General features: G+C 34.6%; 1 protein-coding gene across 1 annotated transcript; it reads left to right on the plus strand.

Moving 5' to 3' along the window:
• Window positions 1–9,072: 9,072 nt before the first annotated feature.
• Window positions 9,073–13,722, plus strand: LOC134706208 (fibroin heavy chain-like). Its single transcript, XM_063564943.1, has 4 exons — window positions 9,073–9,178; window positions 9,648–9,725; window positions 10,871–10,996; window positions 11,747–13,722. The coding sequence occupies exons 2-4, from the start codon at window positions 9,671–9,673 to the stop codon at window positions 13,561–13,563; spliced, it is 1,998 nt and encodes a 665-aa protein (XP_063421013.1). The 5' UTR covers window positions 9,073–9,178; window positions 9,648–9,670; the 3' UTR covers window positions 13,564–13,722.
• The last annotated feature ends 3,917 nt before the right edge of the window (window positions 13,723–17,639 follow it).

A 17,639-nucleotide genomic window follows, 5' to 3' on the forward strand; every position in this document is an offset into this window, starting at 1 on the left:
AAACGGACAAATTTTATATCGATTGGCAAAAGCTCTGCAGACTTTTTCCACGTGACGAAGACAAATCTTGGGAGAAAAAATATCCTGCCATAGATCATCTTTGTTATCTTGTATAAAATCACAGGATGCCAATCAATGTTCGACAACTTACCAGATTTGTCACAAAGTAAATGTTCATATTTATAATGTACAGAACACAAGTCAATAACATACATTGCATAGAAAAAAGAAAAATCGCAAAAATACCGAACGCCGAGGAAAACTAAAAACGGAAATAACCAAATCCAATGGAAAAGATTCAATGGTAAAATCACGATCACTCACCACCTGGTAAAAAAGTGCCAGTGGGCTTTGATTATTGCGTTTTGCAGTTTTGTTGTTATATTAAGTTCTCAAGGAGCTTGATTAAACGAATAAATTATAGAAAGGAAAACACAAAGCGACAAGGACTAACTTGTACATTAGCACACTGACACCTTTTACCAGGTGGTGAGTGATCGTGGCCACTGGTGTGAATCTTCTATCATTGACCCCTATAATGTACATGCAATCATTAATCACTGAAACAGAACATTTTTAACATGTAAACAAAATTCCTTGGGCTAAATTAAGAAATGGGATAAGTTCACCTGTGTTAGTTTCACTACAAGTAAAAATATGAAAGGAGTCAAAATCTGACAGTAATTTTCAAATTAAAGTTTTTAATTCAAATGCATAAATCATATCTTTAAGTTCTGAAAGTTAATCGACGCTTCCTGTTACTGTTAAAGGAACCTTGAAATTTGTTTTTACACGTTTGTCTTCGAATCAAATGAATCATGTGTCTAACCAAATTGCATCAGATTTTTTTTCGAAAAAAACTAACTATAAAACAGTTTCATTTCCAAAAATTTGAGATTTGGTTAACAATTGTCTTATTATATTTTTTATAAATAAATTTAGATTTTTGGATATCAGTACAACTTGCAGATTTTAGCTACATAGTTAATTGTAAGATATTTTTCGTTGATTGCTTTATTTATTGGCGTTTTGGAGAATTCATACAATATTTATCGAGCACAACTTAAAACTTGCATAGAAGCAAAGTCGTTACGTCTACAAAGGAAGTTACTAATATTGGTGTATAATTCATGAAACTAGGAAACATATTTTAAATTCAGCTGAAACAAAACAATAAACCACTTTGAAGCAATTAAACTATGTACCACTTTGAAGTAATATAACTATACACCTCTATGAAGCAAAATGAAAAGAAACTTAGATGATATCAAAACATTTTTCATTTGCTTCTTCCGAGTTCTGAAATTGTAGACAGTAACCAAACAACTCATTTCAATGACATGTCTGTAAAACACCGACACTAAATATATACTCACCACAGTCAACGGATCTTAATAATGTCAATTTTCAAAAGTTTTGATTTATTTGCCAGAAAATGCATTCTTCTTGAAACTTTATCTATTTTCGTTTGAAGCAATTTGAACGACACACTTATAATGACCCTTATTTTTTTGTTATCTTGATTTTAAAACGACTTGGAAAGATTTATATTAAGACAACTACCAACCAGAAAAAATATGTCCAGGGCCAGAATATAACCAGTTATAGGTAACGGTTTCGACAATGAGTAAAACCCACACCTATATAGTAAACTCCAAAAGGATCCAGCGCGACAAAATATAGTTCATACGAGAAAACAAACGAAATGCTACATTAATTTTACTATCCTTTTAAACATTGAATAAACATTAAACTCTCTTTCAAAAGAATAGAAAAAAATTATTGTCTAAAAAAAGTTAAATTAGAGCTAGCATTTATCCACCTTCAACATTTCCTTCCTTTGAATACAAATAATTATCCGTCCGGCCTGACACGTGAAATCCAAATTTATGGCATGATATATAGAATATAAAAAGTCCTAATTAATTGTGGTTGTATTTGATAAGCTATTTCTAAACTTGAAAAATAAAAAATGAGAAAAAACATCTATAATTACTGTGCTAATTAATTACCTAATTAAATTATAATTACAAAAATGACACATGTAGCTAATTACACATTCTACAGAGGTACACATCGAGACAAACGATTTGACATGCAAAATACTAATTGTTTTACAGTTTAATACTGTCTATAACATTGTAACAATTTACCTATTTGATGACTTTAATTGGAGAAAAACAATTATACGCGATGTGATTCATCGACTACTAAGTAAGATAAGTAAGATATAAGTGTTAATGACAGGACACACGTCTGTACAAAGAATAAAGACATCCATTGTTTAAATATCCAATTTTTATTCATACATGTAGAACAAGGGATCAACAAAGTAATATAAATCTAAACACAATGACGGCTCGGAATAATTCACGCGTTCAATTAGTACATAGTTTGAAAGGCTACAATGATGAACGCCGGAACAAATGTGTTCTTATATTTCCTACTGGCATAGATTCTTCTACATAATAAAACGTTTTACCACCATTTATTTAGGGTATTTTTGTCATATAGCTCTTCAACGGTTTCGGTTCTTAGACATTTTCGGATTCCAAATGTTTGGCTTTAAATGTTCCGGATGAAGGTAAATTCAGAAAAGAGCTTCGGATGCATAGAATTATCAAACGTGTTGTTTTCAATTGACTAAGGAAGCCCATGATAAAATACACAAATGACTAAGGGAGCCCATGATAAAATATACAAACGACTAAGGGAGCCCATGATTAAATACACAATTGACTAAGGGAGCCCATTATAAAATATATAAATGACTAAGGAAACCTATTATAAAATATACAAATGACTAAGGCAGCCTATGATAAAATACACAAATGACTCAAGTGGTCCTTGATAAAATATACAAATGACTAAGGGAGCCCATGATGAAATATACAAATGACTATGGGAACCTATGATAAAATATAAAAATGACTTTGGGATCCTATGATAAGATATATAAATGACTTTGGGATCCTATGATAAGATATATAAATGACTATGGAAGCCCTGATAAAATATGCAAACGACTATGGGATCCTATGATAAGATATACAAATGACTATGGGATCCCATAATGAAATATTCAAACGACAAATGGATCCCATGATAAAATAAACGGCAAACGGGCCCCTAAAAAAATGATTATTGGAACATATGATAAAATATTAAAATGGAATATGGAGCCCATGATAAAATGCACAAACGACTAAATGAGCCCATTATAAAATATACAAACGACTATGTGAGCCCAAGATAAAATATACAAACGACTATAGAAAACCCATGATAAAATAAACAAATGACTATGGCATCCTATGATAAAATAAACAGACGACTAAAAGGGCCCTAAAAAAATAATTATTGGATCCTATGATAGAATATTAAAATGGAATATGGAACCCATGATAAAATAAACAAATGTGACTATAGGATCCTATAATAAAATATACAAATGACAAATGTATCCCATGACAAAATATACAAATGAAAATGGGATCCTGTGATAAAATATACAAATGACTTTGGGATCCTATAATAAAATATACAAATGACTATTGGATCCCATGATAAAATAAACAAATGACTATGAGATCCTATGATAAGATATATAAATGACTACGGGATCCCATGATAAAATAAACAAATGTCTATGAGATCCTATGATAAGATACACAAACGACTTAGGAACCCTTGCTAAAAAAAAGATTATTGGAACCTGTGATAAAAAATATTAAAATGGAATATGGAGCCCATGATAAAATGCACAAACGACTAAATGAGCCCAAGATAAAATATACAAACGACTATGGAACCCATGATAAAATATACAAATGACTATGGGATCCGGCCGATGATAAAATATACAAATGTTTTTGGGATCCTATGAAAAAATATACAAATGACGTTGGGATACTATGATTAAATATACAAATGACTTCGGGATCCTATGATAAGATATACAAATGACTTTGGGATCCTATGATAAAATATACAAATGACTATGGGATCCTATGATAAAATATACAAATGACTATGGGATGAAATGATAAAATATAAAATGACTATGGAATTTTACTAGAATTACAAAGGATTTTATACTTTACAAAGAAAAAGTGAAATTTGTAAACGTTAAGCCGAAATGCTCTGTAAACGTTTTTTTTTTGTATTGATATATGAAAACTCTTTCAAATGTTGGTTTTAATTTAGATTCATTGAACTGACTATTAAAATCGTGTTATTTTTCTGCTTGTATTCAGCATGTATCTGGGATACCGTATGTTGGAGTCCGCCATATCGGGACCTAATCATATATAATGCTAAACTTGAGCCTCCGTCATGCCTAAATCTCTCACTTTGGGCTGTATGGATAAAACGAATATGTCTTTTTCTTCTTTTTTTCGTTTCATATATATTTTCTAATTGCCAAGTAAGTTACCATATGTTATATTTTTATCTCATGCGTTCATAATTATCTTCCGATACGTAGAACGACATGAGGATTGTTCATAGTGTTGATGCTAAACATCCTTACTGCTATTTCTATAGAATATTTAGCTTTGCATTTACAGAGAAGAATATCTTGTTTCAACCGACGACAAGTAATGACATATGCTCACGTTGCACTGAAGACATTAAACTAGTGAGCAATAAACAGATTCATGATGTTTGACAATGAGCGAATGTATTTGTAATACAATCAACGAAATGACCAGCAAGACAAGATCCACAAATAAGACATAATGACCGAAATCTTCCATCGACTCATTGTTTGAGTTATTGCCCTTTATTGATATTTTTAATTAGTTATCAAAGGTACCAGGATTATAATCTAGTACGCCAGACGAGCGTTTCGTCTACATAAGACTCATCAGTGACGCTCATACCAAAATATTTATAAAGCCAAACAAGTACAAAGTTGAAGAGCATTGAGGATCCAAAATTCAAAAAGTTGTGCCAACATTAACATTGACTTGTTCGCATATCATCTTATGAAACTGTAGAAGATAAATAGAAACTTCAAACAGGAAAAATTAGCAGCTTTGTAAGATCTCAGATATGCTGACATGACCAAATTATCAGTTAACACTTCGTTATTCCTCCTTGATGGTGTTTTTTTTTTTACTTAAAAGTGGCCAAATTTAAATATGCAGATGAGCGACACAGGCCCTATAGAGCCTCTTCCTTAAATTCCTGTCAGATCATTAAATAAATAGAAGAAAATGTGGCATGAATGCCGATAAGACAACTCTCTACCCAAGTCACAATATCGAAAAAGTAAACCATTATAGGTCAAAATACGGCCTTCCACACAGAGCCTTTGCTCACACCGATCACAAAGCTATAAAGGCCCAAAAAATAAAATGTCTAGTGTAACACAATTTAAATAGAAAACACAACAGTCTAATTTATATAAAAAACGAGAATCAATAAAGATTTATCAACCAAATCAACAAACGACAACCACTGAACAACAGGTTTCAATATTAGATGTGGTAAAATCATATCCGTTCTAAACAGCTTCTTTAGTTTGGAGGTCTGTCCAAGCCATTAAAACTACCCGCAAAAAGGATTTTTTACAGGAGTTCTTTGACCTACATTGAACAGTTCATTTGATTTGAGTTTTTCAGAATAAGTTAGTAATTTACTATAATTATCAGTTTACGTAATAATTTGTTTTATACAAATTCATTTTTATCCCTTTATATATTGTTTTAAGGTAAAGGAACAGTAAAAAGGTAATGTCGCAGATTTTTCTAAAATTTTGCATACAACCATGAATTGTTGAACTACAAATGAAAATTGAAAAAATAATGCATTTATCTCTTTTATTATCTGAAATATTACAAATTGATTTTTTTTTTTCAATATGAGTGAATAATTGAATAGATAGCATAAACAATCTGAGAAAAATCTTCTAAAATTTGACTTAAAAACATTAAATCTCTAATTCTACTCCATAGACTTTTCTTTAAAAAAAAAATTATATGCTGTTGATACATACATTTCTGTTTAAATTATATAAAATAATCATATGGTCACTGACTTCCTATTTTGTCTATTAATCAATTTGTTGCCTTGTGGTAATGCAAATCGTAAAAAAATCAACGTTTTACGGACTGTACTAGTACATAACGCGATTACAGAACGATTATTTTGACGCTTTGAAACTTATTTTCTTAGGAACACGACTGTGAATGTATACCGTAACCGAAGTCGGTGACCCTATCTTAATTTTGCACAAGTAAAACGGAAATTTATGTATCAACAACATATAGTTTTTAAAGAAAAAAATGAGGAGTAGAATGAGAGATTTAATAATTTAAAGACACATTCTAGAAGGGTTTTGGCCGATTTTGTGCTTTCTATACAAATGTTCATCCATTTTGAAAGAATTAAATCAGTTAAATTTCAAAATGATAAATGAAATAAATGCATTATTTTTACGCGACCTAGTCCATATACTGTTTCTTGACCTTAAGTTTAACATGTTAAGTCCACCCGAATCATTAATTCGAGAAATTAATTTTCTTTTATTTGAGGTTTACCAAAATAAAGGAAATATGTTTTTATGAATTGGTTAAGTAACCAGTACTTCGTTCTTATGTTGTACTATTATACCACTGTCCCAGGTTAGGGGAGGTTTGGGATCCCGTTAACATGTAATCTCGTTTCTCGTTTGTTTATATAGATTAGACCGTTGGTTTTCCCGTTTGAATGGTTTTAAACTAGTAATTTTGGGGCCCTTTATAGCTTGTTGTTCGGTGTGAGCCAAGGCTCCGTGTTGAAGGCCTTACTTTAACCTATAATGGTTTACCTTTTAAATTGTTATTTGGATGGAGAGTTGTCTCATTGGCACTCACACCACATCTTCCTATATCTATTAACCCCGCCACATTATTTATGTATGTGCCTGTCCCAAGTCAGGAGCCTGTTATTTAGTGGTTGTTGTTTGTTTATGTGTTATATATTTGCTTTTTATTCATTTTTAAATATAAATAAGGCCGTTAATTTTCTCGTTTGAATTGTTTTACATTGTCTTATCGGGGCCTTTTATAGCTGACTATGCGGTATGGGCTTTGCTCATTGTTGAAGGCCGTATGGTGACCTATAGTTGTTAATGTATGTGTCAGTGTGGTCTTTTATGGATAGTTGTCTCATTGGCAATCATACCACATCTTCTTTTTTATATGATGTTTGATAATGTTAAAGTATATTGATGGCAAAATATGTATTGTTCTCTCAATTTTTTAAGTTTAGGTCCACAATAAGGTGTTTCCAATTTCTTGTTTAACCACCAAATATTTAATACTCCGTAGCATATATCTGCTGGCACCCCAATTTCCATACATTGCATCCCGACCATTCAGCACATAATTCTAAAACACTAATAAATGCACCTCTTTTAAGATATGTGAATAAACTCATCATAGATACCAGGATTGACATTTTATATTAACGCCAGACGCGCGTTTCGTCTACAAAAGGCTCATCACGGGCACTAGAATAAATAAAATGTTAAAAAGGCAAAATAAAGTACGAAGTTGAAGAGCATTGAGGTCCAAAAAATTCTTAAAAAGTTTTTCCAAATACAGCTCAGGTAATCCATTCCTGAGGTCGAAAAGCCTAAGTATTTTAACAATTCAAACAGTTAATTTATATTGATGAATATATCAATGATAACTCAAGTCAACACAGAAGTGCCTACTACTGGGGTATATAAATCTCCACCAGCATTTCATCGACCCAGTGGTTGTAAATAAACTCATTATAGATACCAGGATTGAAATCTTATATGAACCATCTTAAACAAATGGGGAGTCATCAGCATATTTTGATATAAAAAAAAATCCGAATATTTAAAAGCAAAACATATACTATTTTCGTTCTTTTTTTTGTTAGACGAATTTCTAAAATTGCATCACATAACACAAATGTGTAAGGAGATGAAGGGATTTTCTCATTTTTAATTTTTCTAATTGCAACCGTTTATTCTGTGAATGTTGTTTACCCATTATTTCAAGTAATACTGTTTTCAAAAATAACTGATCACTATTTGTAAATCCGATATCACTAGAATCTTCCAAATTTTGGTTTTCTTAACTATATACAAGACAACCATATGTTTTTTTTAGTTTAATTTGAATCCCAATACAAAAGAGAACAGTTAAATTTGCACAAACATCTGCTAATACTGAAGTTATCAAATTTCAGTTATAGATTATATGCAATACATTTGATTTTTTAAATATTCTGCATCTTTATTTCATGAATATTTTAGTAAAAACTTTGTGAAAATAATATCCAGTCTCGTGTGTTTTATAAGGTTTTCTTAACTCCAAGTATACCCGTTACTTTCCCGATATAACTCTCTATAGGGATCATTAGATTATGCATTTTCTTTATATCTAGAACGTTTTCTATGGGTTTTGGATTAGTCTGATTTTGATTGTTTGATTACCAAACTGATTCTACTCTAGCTGTTACTCTTCACCAAGTTTGTCATAAAATTCTGGAGTATTATATTTGGACTCTGAATATAATGTAATTAAAGTATCTTTGTTATCTTCAATTTTAATATTCAACCCTAAGGATTTATCGTTTTTATCTTTTTTTACTTTGTAGCAATTATTTTCCGATGAATTATTCTTTATTTTCTACTAATATAAATGGGAAATCGCTATTAAACTCTATTAAGTATTTGTCCCGTATCAATTTACGGTGAGTGATGGAATTGTGCTTACTATTACAATTTATCTCTGAAATGTCAGATTGAAATGATTTGACTTTCAAAGATTAAATTTGAATGAAGTTCGTTATTATACAATTATAAGTTAGAATCATCATGAAAATGTTGGTAATTTAATTTTGTAATTAAAAAAGATAAATGAAGTAAATAATCATAAAAGCATGTGTTTTATACATACTTAACAACGATCGTGAGCACGATGACGGCTCATGTCGGTCAGAATGCTGACACTTAACAAACAAGGTATCTGTCAAAGGATATCATTGTACAACGCCTATTTACATTTAGAATGCAATATTAGCTTAATTCATTCTACCAACAGAGGGCAGTATACGTGTGGAATACTGATGAACCCATATATAAAGACGCAATCGGTTTTTTCATATCATTACGAAACTTAAACAGCGGGTGTGCTCTCCATATTATCACACAGTAAGTACTAATGGCAATCCAACTCTATAAGACTATTCTATATCTTTATATTTCATCTGAATAGATAACGAAAAACTTTTCCTTAATTGTATTATTCCAATCAATTATTTATGTCTTGTAAATTTTTATAAACTTAATTCATTATTCAAATCGATGAAAAATAATTAAAAAAAAAAGAAGCAAATTCATATCAACTTTTTCTTGATAAACGAATAAGAAGAAATCAATCCATAAAATGGAATTCATCGGAGTATCGTTATTAATGATTCATTTTTATCTTTACCATAATCGTTATTAAAGTTCCGTATTTATCATTATTATTTTTTAAATTTTTGGATTGAAAAAAAACCCAAACTTTAAGCTTTGTGTATTTATAAGATTTGAGATTGAAATTATATGTATTTAAACAAGTATTTGTTTACTGTTTGTTTATTTTTTTTGTACTTTAAAATTATTTCTTTAATTTCAGAGCACCACCTGGGTTTATTCAAAATGAGGCAGCTTATTTTTGTTGCCCTTCTCTGCTTCGTAACACAAGCTTTCGCTGGTGAGTACTATTGATATATTACATCTTTTATAAATACGCCATTTAGGTACGCACGTAAGGTACGACTATCCCGTAAACAAATCGTGGAAATCCGTACTCAGGCGTTTGGAATCATACCATATCTTCTAATTTTTGTATAAAATGTATAGTTTGTCAACACCGAATTAAGTTTTAAGTTCATGACATAAATAATACGTTTTATGTTAATTATTTGACATAGCTGACATTAACAGGTCTATAACTTTTCAATTCAGTCAGTATTACCCATTAGTCTGATTATTAGTTAGATTTGAAATATAATGTACACAATCTGTTGAATACGATCGGTTAAATTCGTAAGGAATGATTCACACTGAAAGTTTGGAAGGCTACAGCTGAATAGCATAAAAAGGAAATATTCCTTCTTTTACTTCCAAACAATGAACAATTAATTTCCCCAAATAAGTTTGATTCGTATGCCTAAAAGTATTCAGAACAAGGTTTAAGGCAAAATAATGAGTTCTACAGTTGAAAAATTTATCAAAATTTATATTGCACAATAAAGTTCATAAGGATAATTCTATTGCACAAATACTTAATGCTGGGAAGAACTTGTTACTGATCTTTTGAAAAAAAGAGTTATTTATAGTGGAACGTCATAAAGATTATTTTGCCACGTAACGTTAACAATGGTTTATTGACTTTGAAACTTTTGCTTATATAGCATTGATGTAAGTTAAAGGGAACCACTAGTGTTAGGTCAAAGATACTTGGTATGCAGATGTATGAGTACTTAAACATCTTTTTTCCGTGGAAATTATTTCGCCCCGCGCCTGAATCATTGTACATTGGCTTTGAATGATTTATATAGTTTACATCTTTAAATTCTGCTATTTTAATTTCAACATTTGCATTAAACTTTCAATATTACATAAAACCGCGATATATATCTCTGTCAACAGTTTATTTTGAACAATATTTCATAGATATAGCAAGTTGTGGTATGAGTACCAATGTGACAACTCTCCATCCAAGTTACAATTCATCAAAGTAAATCATTATAGGCCCAGGTACGGTCTTGAACACGGAGCCTTCATGTTGTTTAAATACATTGTAAGATTTCATTGTATAAACATTTCCGTGACTTGATGTATCTTTCTTTGTAGGATGTGGATTCAAACCAGCAAAGAACCCTGGACAATTTCTTTCGCTCGTAAAAGGAGTAGGATGGCAAACATTTTCGTGTAATGTAGGACTTGTATGGAACAAAGGACGTTGTTGTTGTTATTCTAGTGAGTATATTTATATATATTTCAGCCAAGATTTTCGTATATATATTTGAAGGGAAACTCCTTTTTTAATGTATTTATTATTCTTGGAGAAATTTTATTTGACGCTATCTCTATTGAGGGTTTTGTTATTTTCTGTACGTTAAAGTATAATTTGGCAGCTCTGTTTTGTAGTTGTGCTGTACTTGTTGTCTACACAGAATTGAACACACAACGTTGTAAATAGTAGTATCTTAGATGGTTATCTTTTTTCTTTTTCTTTTTCTTTTCTCTTTGTTTGGTTTTCATTGTTGCTCAATGACGATCTGATGAGCCAGAACCTTTTTTTAGATAATTCTTTTATTTTTATTTTATTTTTTGTGCTGTCCAACAACAGTTTTAGAATAACGTAGGGTAGAGCGCTCAAAAACATTTTTATCCTCAATCGAATTTTGTAGTGGTTATCGTTGATGTCTATTTGTCATTTAGTTTTTATCTTGTTCTGTAGCAGTATTCTTGTCGTCGGTTTTCTCTTTTAAATCAAATCACAGTTTGTCTTGCTACCATAAATGAAAGGGAAAGGGCTGTTATACCTTTCACTTTTCTGTTCTATCTTAGCCAACAACCAATCAATATGTCCTATATTCCGGGCATAATGACTTCATCCTTTTCTGCTCTATCTAAACCAATCAATCTATTACTAGTATATCTGCCGGCTATGATATCTTTGACACTTTTATTGTGGTGATTTCATTCTAACCACTTACATTTCAGATGCAAACGAGGATGCAGAAGAGTACTGGGAAGACTATTATGATTATTTATTCGGAGAGGACAATTACGGACTCGGATGGTTGCTTGGAGGTGGTGCTGGCGCCAGCGCTAGTGCCTCTGCTGCTGCTGCTGCCGGTGCCGGTGGTGCCGGTGCTGGTGCTGCTGCCGGTGCAGGAGCCGGTGCTGGAGGCCTCTATGGTCTTGGAGGTTTAGGCGGCCTTGGATTTGGAGGCGGTGGTGGAGGCGGTGGTGGAGGCGGTGGTAGAGGCGGCCGTGGTGGTGGTGGAGGAGGCGGTGGTGGTAGCAGTGATTCAAGTGATTCAAGTGATGAAGGTGGCTGGGGATGGTCATGGGGTGGTGGAGCTGGAGCTGGTGCTAGTGCTGCCGCTGCTGCTGCTGCAAGTGCTGCTGCTGGTGCAGGATCTGGAGGTGGTGCAGCCGCTGCTGCTGCTGCTGCTGCCGCTGCAGGAGCAGGTGCAGGAGCTGGTGCTGGTGCCGAAGCTGCAGTTGAAGTAGATGTGAGCTCAGAAAGTTCCGAAAGTTCCGACAGTTCAGACAGTTCAGACAGTTCTGACAGCAGTGATGATAGTTCCGATAGCAATGGCTCATCAGACAGTAACGGAAGTGATGGCTCAGACAGTAGTGGTGGAAGCAGTGATAGTAGTGACGAAGGTGATGATGATGACGATCTCAAAGGACTTCTCTCAGTATTAGTAAATCTTGGATCACAATTAGTCAGTGCATTCGCCAGTGCAAGTGCAAGTGCTGGTGCCGGAGCAGGAGCAGGAGCTGGAGCTGGAGCTGGTGCTGGTGCTGGAGCAGGATCAGGAGCTGGAGGAGCAGCAGCCGCAGCAGCCGCTGCAGCCGCAGCAGCCGCTTCAGGCGGAGGTGGAGGTGCTGGATGGTGGAATTGGCTAGGAGGTTCTGGAGGTTCTTCTGCCGCAGCTGCAGCCGCTGCAGCAGCTGCTGGAGGTGCTGGTGGACGTAGAGGTGGATGGGGAGGTAGAGGATCTGCAGCAGCAGGTGCAGCCGCTGCAGCTGGAGCTGGAGCTGGAGGTGGACGAAAAGGTGGACGTGGTGGTAGTTCTGCTGCTGCAGCCGCTGCAGCCGCTGCTTCATCCGGAGGTGGAGGTGGATATGGTGGAAAATTCCTTGGTGGTTATGGTGCAGGTTCTGGTGCAGCAGCAGCAGCAGCTGCAGCAGCTGCAGCTTCCGCTGCAGGTAATGGTGGATATGGTGGATGGAATGGATGGAATGGAGCTGGCGGATCCGCAGCAGCCGCTGCTGCCGCTGCCGCAGCCGCTGCAGGAGGTGGTGGATGGGGTGGAGCTGGTGGTTCCGCAGCAGCCGCTGCCGCCGCTGCAGCTGCAGCTGCAGGTGGTGGTGGATGGGGTGGAAATGGAGGATCCGCAGCAGCAGCAGCCGCAGCTGCCGCCGCTTCTGCAGGAGGAAATGATGGTGGAGCAGCTTCAGCTGCCGCTGCTGCCGCTGCTGCTGCCATGGCAGGAGCAGACGCAGAAGCTGTTGCATCTGCTTACGCATTAGCTTTGGCTGGTGGAAACCAAGGACTTGCATGGATGTTGACCTCTGGTAATGATGACTTAAGAAATGCCGCTGCAGTAGCAATTGCTAGCGCTAGTGCCGGTGTAGGAGGTGGATCCGGAGGCGGTGGTGGAGGTGGATCAGGAGGTGGTGGATCAGGAGGTGGCGGTAGTGGTGGAAGCGGAGGCAGTGGAGGAAGTGGAGGCAATGGAATAGATTGTTCAAATAACGAGAATGATGATGAAGAAGAATGTAAAAAACAAAATTATAATTAGACAAATCATAAATATATTGAGACATTTTGGGCACATTTAAATCCATTTTGAGAGATCATCTTTTTTATTGTTGAGACACTGGTGATAATTGTTATCATGTATATATGTTAAGCTGCTGCGTTGTCCTAGTTGTTATTAAATCGTGTGTGTTTCTTAAAAGTTTCTGTTTTTAAAATTCATCTAAGAATTATATTGATTTCAAGCACACACCTAATATCTATAGAATTGGTTGTAATTGTTTTGATGGAATAGCTGGTCATGGTATTGAAGGTCAAATACATAGCATTAAAAGAACGAGTACATCTCAATTTTTGACAACTTCAAGCTAACGACTTCACAAAGCGGATAATCAAAGTTTATACATAACTAAATAATTATAGAGCTGGAATAATCTATTTTAGCACAACATTATTGGATCTGCGTTTATATCTCCCCTCGTTGGTATTTTAATCCAAGCTTCTGTGACATCGCAATACGTCGCCAAAATATAGTCTAGAGCTCAAGACCACTCGGCGAAATCTCAAAATAAATTTTCCAATCGAGTGACGCCTTTCCTCGTCGACTTTGTATAGGGTTTTAACACAGTACATGATGTTTTATGACAAGTAAACACATTGACGTGACTGCATAATAAGTAAACTTATCATCCGTCACGGGCGATAAAAACAGCTGCAACGTTCACCCTCTGCCTGTCACAATACATCGTTCACGTTATTAATTACTCTGAACTTAACAGGATGTTAACTGGTTTTTACTGGTTTGTAGTCTGAGAGAACAGGATTTCTCTAATTCTATTGAAATTTATCCCTTTCTAAACCCATTTTATATATTTTCTTTTCTTCTCAGCTATCTCGATTAAATCCGATAAACCACTGATTGCAATGTACAAAATCTTTATGTATCTGGTATGATACATATAAATAAAGGCAACAGTAGAACACCGCTGTTCAAAACTCGTAAATCTATGGACAAAAAACAAAATCGGGGTAACAAACTAAAACTGAGGGAAACGCATTAAATATAAGAGGAGAACAACGACCCAACATAAAAAAGTAACACACAAAGAAACAGACTAAGCATTAGACAAAATTCGATGAGAATAACAAATATAACATCAAAACCAAATACACAAATTTGGGATAGATAGGTACCGTGACACGTCTTATAGTAATGCGAATTCACACTCAATCACAAGAGAAAACAAACGACACAACGGAAACGTAAAAGATTTCTGTGTAATAAACATATGTCTTGGGTATTTCAAAGTACCACTATTATTTTTTATTTGGGATTTCTATAGAATATTTTGTAATCTTGAGGTAACATAGTGACTAATATAAAAAAGAATATGTGGTATGATTGCCAATGTGACAACAATCAACAAAAGACCAAAATGACACAAAAATGAACAACTATAGGTCACCGCACGGCATTCAACAATGAGCAAAGCCCATACCGCATAGTCAGCTATAAAAGGCCCAGATAAGACAAGGTAAAACAATTCAAACGAGAAAACTAACGGCCTTATTTATGTAAAAAAATGAACGAAAAACAAATATGTAACACATAAACAAACGACAACCACTGACTTACAGGCTCCTGACTTGGGACAGGCACATACATAAATAATGTGGCGGGGTTAAACATGTTAGCGGGATCCCAACCCTCCCCCTAATTTGGGACAGTGATATAACAGTACGACATCAGAACAAACTATAAAAATCAGTTGAAAAAGGCTTAACTAATCAGATGGACAAAACATACAAGTGGACATGACCGGGTCCTTACATATCCCGACACAAAAAGACACAATCAGATCTGAGAGTACTCGTAGTTATCTTACAGCTAGTTCAAAGCCACTAACAACTAATAAAAAAATCATGCATCTAAGACTAAACCTTGTCCACAGATAAAATAAGGGGAGAAATTTGATTGGTTAACTTCCAGTTATGGTTATTTTCTTATATGCAATGAGATGTTATGTGAATTTTTTCTATAATACTGGACAGGATAAAACTTTACTCATGCCAAGTATTTCTTTATTTGAAAGATAAATTCTACAGATGTTTTTGAAAAGTGCAAACTTATCAAAGACTAATAGGGGAAAATCAATGGTGGTATTACAACTAAACGCCTATAATCCGACTTGTATAAATACTATCTGACGTTTCGGTGTCGGTATTGATTCGTAGAAAGATAGACGGTATCCTTTTTGATTTCAATACTTTTTGAAATATTTCCCTCCCCTTATTGGATAAACTCATCATAGATACTAGGACTACATTTTGTATATACGCCAGACGCGCGTTTTGTCTACAAAAACTCATCAGTGACGCTCAAATCCATAAAAGTTTAAAAGGCCAAAATAAAGTACGAAGTTGAAGAGCATTGCAATTCCGTTTGCGGTGGTTTTCACGTTTTCTAAATATGTCCGAGTCAAAGAAATCGACACAATTGAAGCTAACAGATTTATTTAACCCTACTGCCTGCGAAATCAGTGGAATAGGTCATGATGAAGATCCAACTCACGAGACTTCAAGGTCTCCGATCGAATCACTTGCCCATTCAGGTAAAACATTAAAATTATTATTAGTCCGCAAATATTAGATTTTTTTGTAAATGAGGGACTGGATGAGGTAAATAGACTTGCAATGAATATAAAGTTAAAAAAATAGAAATTTAGAATGGTTCCAAAATATAAAAGGAAAATAAAAGAATTTTAAATGAATGTTGAAACCCTCATATAACTGGAAGTATGTAGTACTAACATATACAACTGAAACATCGTTGTGTATAAACTCCCCCCCCCCTTTTGTCTTCAACCTTAATTACACAATCAACATGCAGAATAGCACAATTTAAATTTTTGATGTTGTCTTTTTTAAACTTTGTTTCTCACTATTTTAAAGTTATTATTTAGCATGAGTAGCATTAACATTTTCAAAAGAGTCATTTATTCTAGTTTCGTTTGTTTATTTCTGCATTGAAAATTCTGTACATGCGTCTCTTCTAATCATCAAACACGATCCTGTTTTCCTTCTGATATGTCGTTAAATCTTATGTCACAGTAAGGTAGTACAGACACCGATAGTAGAGAGTGTACCATGGCATGGAAATTAATTGGCAGATTCTGTAAGATGACCATATCTTTACGTGTTTTTGTTATTTTTTTATAACCAGATTGGGATACGTATTATATGGAAATTCAGCGATGGATGTCTTTCTGTTATCACCTTAAGGATCTACCTATATTGCTTTCTCAGTCAGCGCTCCTGGTCACCCATTTACTTCCTGTCCTGACATCAACATTTACCTCTCTCACTGTCTCTTAGCATCATATATTGTCTGGTTTTAGTGACTTTAACTCATCTGTAATAGAAGACAGTGGCAGCGGAAATTTTGAACTGTATAAGTCAATGCTGCTAAAACTCTGTGGAACCCCAAGTCATATGCGTAAGTGTCTGTTGAACATCCTCTTTAAACTTTCAATCTTGGTTACAGGTACTTCGTACATCAACTGAGGTCATGTTATGCTTTGTAATATTCCATGCTGGTACACTATGCCTTTACTTACCAGGTTAGCCCGACTTGTCAATAATGACCTTTCACTTTCTTGCCTGTGATACCATCTCATCTACACTTTCTCTTCTCTGTTGTTCAAGGAGTCTTTAAACCAATTGTCCAAATTTTTTTTACCAGTTTCTCCATGATTGTTGGAAAGATGTCTCCTCCAATTTTGACTTTCTGTCCTGCACCTTTCCTTTCTTAAATGTCAGCCTCCTTGACTGTGATGGTTTGAACATTATACGTGCCCAGTATATAAGCTCACCTAGATCTTGCAGCATCCACTTGCCTTTCAGAACTGACTTTGGTGTTATTATCATGTCATCCATGAATGCTCTTGTTGGTGGCTGACTGACCCCAGATGATAATACATGTCCTCTGCTGATTTTACTAGTATAGTCATTGCTGCTGAGAATAAAACTACTGATATGGTACATCCTGTAACGATTCCCACTTCTAGCTTTTGCCATGCTGTTGTGTAGTCTGCAACTGTAAACCTCATTATAAAGTTG

This window comes from Mytilus trossulus, chromosome 2, assembly GCF_036588685.1.
Source record: "Mytilus trossulus isolate FHL-02 chromosome 2, PNRI_Mtr1.1.1.hap1, whole genome shotgun sequence".
Classification (NCBI taxonomy): Eukaryota; Metazoa; Mollusca; class Bivalvia; order Mytilida; family Mytilidae; genus Mytilus; species Mytilus trossulus.